At 38.1% G+C, this 4,870-nt stretch overlaps 1 protein-coding gene across 2 annotated transcripts in view; it reads left to right on the forward strand.

Moving 5' to 3' along the window:
• Window positions 1-4,870, forward strand: part of SUZ12 (SUZ12 polycomb repressive complex 2 subunit) — a 70,161-nt gene that overhangs the window by 10,620 nt on the left and 54,671 nt on the right. The window contains exon 4 of one of the 2 annotated variants that reach the window (XM_017542063.2): window positions 1,699-1,767. The exons of the other annotated variant lie outside the window; for it this stretch is intronic. Within the exon in view, the coding sequence (XP_017397552.1) occupies window positions 1,699-1,767 (69 nt within the window). The remainder of the gene's footprint in view (window positions 1-1,698; window positions 1,768-4,870) is intronic. 2 annotated transcript variants of the gene reach the window in all.

Raw genomic sequence — 4,870 nt, forward strand, 5'->3', positions numbered from 1 at the left:
GGGGTGGGGGTGGGGGTGGGGAAAGCTCGGCTGGGCATGGTGGCTCATGCCTGTAATCCCAGCACTTCAGGAGGCCAAGGCGGGCAGATCACAAGGTCAGGAGATCCAGACCATCCTGGTCAACACAGTGAAACCCTGTCTCTACTAAAATACAAAAAAATTAGCCTGGCCTGGTACCGTGCACCTGTAGTCCCAGCTACTCAGAAGGCTGAGGCAGGGGAATTGCTTGAATCTGGGAGGCAGAGGTTACAGTGAGCCAAGATTGTACCATTGCATTCCAGCCTGGTGACAGAGCAGGTCTCAAAAAAAAAAACCTTTTTGAGTAATGAGCTTATGCATAATTTCTGGTGTCTGCATTCAAGCATTATAAAGTAATAAGTTGATGTGGATGCTCAGAAAACCAAGACAAAGGACCTACAAACAAAAAGAAAAAAAATAAGTTGATGTGGAATACATTAGGCTTTTTAAGTCCTAAATATGAAGGTACTATATTAGTATAAAAAATACATTTTTGGGCCGGGCGCGGTGGCTCACACCTGTAATCCCAGCACTTTGGGAGGCTGAGGCGGGTAGATCACGAGGTCAAGAGATCGAGACCATCCTGGTCAACATGGTGAAACCCCGTCTCTACGAAAAATACGAAAAAACATTAGCTGGGCATGGTGGCGCGTGCCTGTAATCCCAGCTACTCAGGAGGCTGAGGCAGGAGAATTGCCTGAACCCAGGAGGCGGAGGTTGCGGTGAGCCGAGATCCCGCCATTGCACTCCAGCCTGGGTAATGATCGAAACGCCATCTCAAAAAAAAAACAAAAAAAACATTTTTTCCAATTATATGGGTATAGATTTTTAGCCTCTATAGAACATATCATAGACCACCTTGACAGCTAAGAAGAGGCTTATTTTACAATCCATTCATTTAATTGCTTTGAGAGATTACACTTGTTTCTATTTTTGGGGAAATAACCTTTTTTCTCTTAATATTGTCCAGTTGAAAGCTAGTAATTTTATTATGATTTGATGGTTTTTTTTTTTCCTAATGTCAAAATTTTTTCATGTCAGCAACCGTCTCTAATTTGACATTATTTAGCTTTCGGCTTTGCTGATAATCTGAGGATGTCTATGAACCTCAAGTATATTTTATAGAATATTTCTTTTTTTATGTGATGGTGCTAGTACATATTTGTTGTATTGCTTAGTAGATGTATTAAGTGTTTCAAAATACACATAATTTAGATTTGTTTGGCTCAATTCATCAGATGCTTGAATACCTACCAAGTATAAGGCACTATGCCAGTACTATACAGCTTTCCTTGAAGAAAAGCAATCACTGCCCTTGAGGAGCATGGAGAAATAAAATATTTACATGAGTTTCACATGTAGGAAACTGAATGAAAACTAAGTGTCACAATAAATATAAACTAAGTACGATGGGTAAGGAGAAATCATTCTGGTCTGGGAATAATTGGGAAAAAGGTTTAATAAAAAAAAGTTAGTGTTTTAGATGGGCTTGAAAGCTTATCTACTGTGTAACATACACTGTCTCAATAGTATTCATTGTTATGGCTAACCATCCATAATTTATCTTACTAAAAATAATCAAAATCTGATTTCTATCTTGCCTATTAGAGTGACAATAAATATAATTTGTTTCTTTTTCCCAGTTGAGAAGTGATTATTTTGTTTATCTGTTTCTTCCAGGAAAACATTTAAAGTTGATGATATGTTATCAAAAGTAGAGAAAATGAAAGGAGAGCAAGAATCTCATAGGTAAGATAACCTATCAGTTTACATTAAGCAATATACTTTAGGAAAGAGGAAAAATTACAGTGATCATTTTTGTAGTGATCACCTTGGTGTAAGGAGATAGAGGGAACCTTAGAGGTCAGGTGGTCCAGACTCATACACAAGTCAGGAATTACTTTTTGTAGCATTCCTGGCAGGGAGTCCTTAAGCTTTGGCTTGAATACCTCCAGTATAGTTGTATTTGTTATTGTTTATCTCTATTACCAATTTCTTGCATTTCGAATGAAACCTCTGACTTCTGCAATTGGTCTTAATCCTACCACGTCATTTAAAGAGGGATACTCACATTTATGGCATCCTTATATGTGCTAGGTACTGTGGCAAGGACTTCACAATATCATGTATCTTATAAGTTATTCTCAAATATGAGCGGTGTTCTCTTTTTTTTCCCAGTTTTTTCTTCTTATTTAAATCTGTCAGGCAACATTCATAACCTTATTTCATATTTGAAATATGTTTCTTACATTAAAGATTAAGAAACTTGAACATTTAATGTACAGTAAAATCTATTTATTGTACATTATCAAATGTATACCTAGAACTATTTCCTAAATGTTCTGACTAGTCTAATGTCTGTCTACTCTAGACGGTATGCTTCTGTTTATTTTTTGATGTTTAAACTGTTTATTGTTTGATATTTTCGATAGAAAATTGAATATTCTGAAGAGAAACAGGAGCTTGGGTGGTGTTTGTTCATTCATTAACTGCCTTTAGAGAGAATGCAGAACTAAAAATATTAGATTTAAAAAAAAATAGAGTTGGAAAATTTGTCACAATCCATGTTTGTTTTCCTCCTAAAGTTTTAAATCACAGTTTACCAATTTAGATAGGATATACACTTAATGATTCACCATTTATGCATCTTACTGTTTTCTCATTGTTCTAGTGACTGGTAAAATACTTCATTTTTTCAGTCACTTATGTTTTAAGTTTGGCTTTGGAATTAGGTGACTTTTTCTTAACATCAATTGTAAAATGACATTTGTTGTTTTGTATCCTGCAATTTTGTGGGGTTGAAGTATGATTTATATTTGCATGTCTAAGCAGTCCTGACTTGTAAATAATCTGTGATAGTCCATTCTAGAAGCTGCGATCCTGAATCGTTATCTGTTACATCTGTGGAATGCCCTGGGAGGACCCTGTAAGATAGAGCTGAGAATATTCCCAGTGCACGCACATTTTTCTCTAGTAGAATTTCTATTCCAGATCCTTGTCTGTTCACCCAACCTAGACACAGAGCTCTTGGGATCCTCAGAGACTTTTTTACTTGAAACATAGACTGTAGTAAGAGCCTGGTCTGACTTCTCTGTTCTTTTCTTCTGACCACCTTAAAAGTTTGCCCTTTAGTTATTTCAGGGTTCAAGTGAGAAGGAAGCACGAACCAACAAGAACACTCTACTCTTTTTTTCATCTTCCTCATCAAGGTTTTACCTTTACTACTAAACCCTATTACTATCTCATTGTGACATTGGCTTTGATAAATATTGCAGAGCTTCCCTAAGAGAGTTTGTTTGAGGGAGATACGTACTGTTCATTTCTCTCTGAACAATTGTATCCCAAATAATTTTGTTCCTTTTGACTGGGTGGGTTTAATAGCAACTCAGAGATCAATGTCAGAGGGTTATGTAAATTCCTGCTTGTGATTTTGGAAGAGAACTTTTTCCATCTTTAGGGTCTAGCTGGGACCAGTGAGTTGGCTATTTCAACCCCTCAAGATTCTTATGAATGTCTCAGTATTGCTCCCAGGAGGAACAATTAGGAAAGTGCATCATTTTAAGTTTACCCCTAAGATCCTGTATTATTAACTTTCTTTAATCTATTTCTTTTTTTTTTTGAGATGGAATTGTGGGGTGGTGCTATCTCAGTTCACTGCAGTTGCCATCTCCTGGGTTCGAGTGATTCTCCGGCCTCATCCTCCAAAATTGCTGGGATTATAGGCGCCACGATGCCCAGCTAATTTTTTGTATTTTTAGTAGAGATGGGGTTTCACCATATTGGCCAGGCTGGTCTTGAACTCCTAACTTCTGGTGATTCACCCGCTTCAGAGTCCCAAAGTGCTGGAATTATAGGCATGAGGCACCACGCCCAGCCTCCTTTAATCTGTTTCTTATCTCAAATTAAGGTAATCTTGTTTTTCTCCTAAACCTATCACACAGGGCTGTAAGAAGTTCCCTAGACACCAGTATATGATGCCAGCAGTATAAAACTTTGCTTCTAAAATCTATTGTTGAATTCTTCCTTAAAAGATAACACAAGCTGGGCATGATGGCTAAGGCCTGTAATCCTAGCACTTTGGAGGCCAAGGCGGGTGAATCACCTGAGGCCAGGAATTTGAGACCAGCCTGGCCAACAGGGCAAAACCCTGTCTCTACCAAAAATACAAAAATCAGCCACGCCAGGTCGTATACACCTTTTCCACCTATTTGGGTGGCTTAGGCAGGAGAATCCCTTGCACCTGGGAGGCAGAGGTTGCAGTGAGCTGAGATCATGCCACTGCACTCCAGCCTGGGTAAGAGTGAGATTCTATCTCAAAAAAAGAAAAACCATAAAACAAATTGTTATTCCATAACAGTAGTAGAAATTCAGATCTTAAATCATACACAAAAGTGCCTCTCCTCTATTTACATTCTCTGTACTATTTCATTCAGTTTGATTGGATCCTAGATCTGTGTAGCTGTAGTCTGGGAGTCTTCCACTAGAATTCATGTTCTTTTAGCACTGCCAAAGTTACAGTATGTCTGTACCTGAGCCCAGTATATTTTATTTCTCAAAGTTAGAAGGATATCAAGATAAATAAAAATACCATAGTAGTATAGCCCAAAAGTTACTTTAGTCAAATAAATGCCTGAGCTGATTATGACATTTGTAATGATTTATAAACTAAATCAAAATACAGGCATTATCTGCTCAAAAGAAGTTGATGTTTCAGGGTTTTGTCTTTTCTCTTTTTTTTTTTTTTGAGACGGAGTTTCGCTCTTGTTACCCAGGCTGGAGTGCAATGGCGCGATCTCGGCTCACCGCGACCTCCGCCTCCCGGGTTCAGGCAATTCTCCTGCCTCAGCCTCCT

This window comes from Cebus imitator, unplaced genomic scaffold, assembly GCF_001604975.1.
Source record: "Cebus imitator isolate Cc_AM_T3 unplaced genomic scaffold, Cebus_imitator-1.0 Scaffold140, whole genome shotgun sequence".
Classification (NCBI taxonomy): Eukaryota; Metazoa; Chordata; class Mammalia; order Primates; family Cebidae; genus Cebus; species Cebus imitator.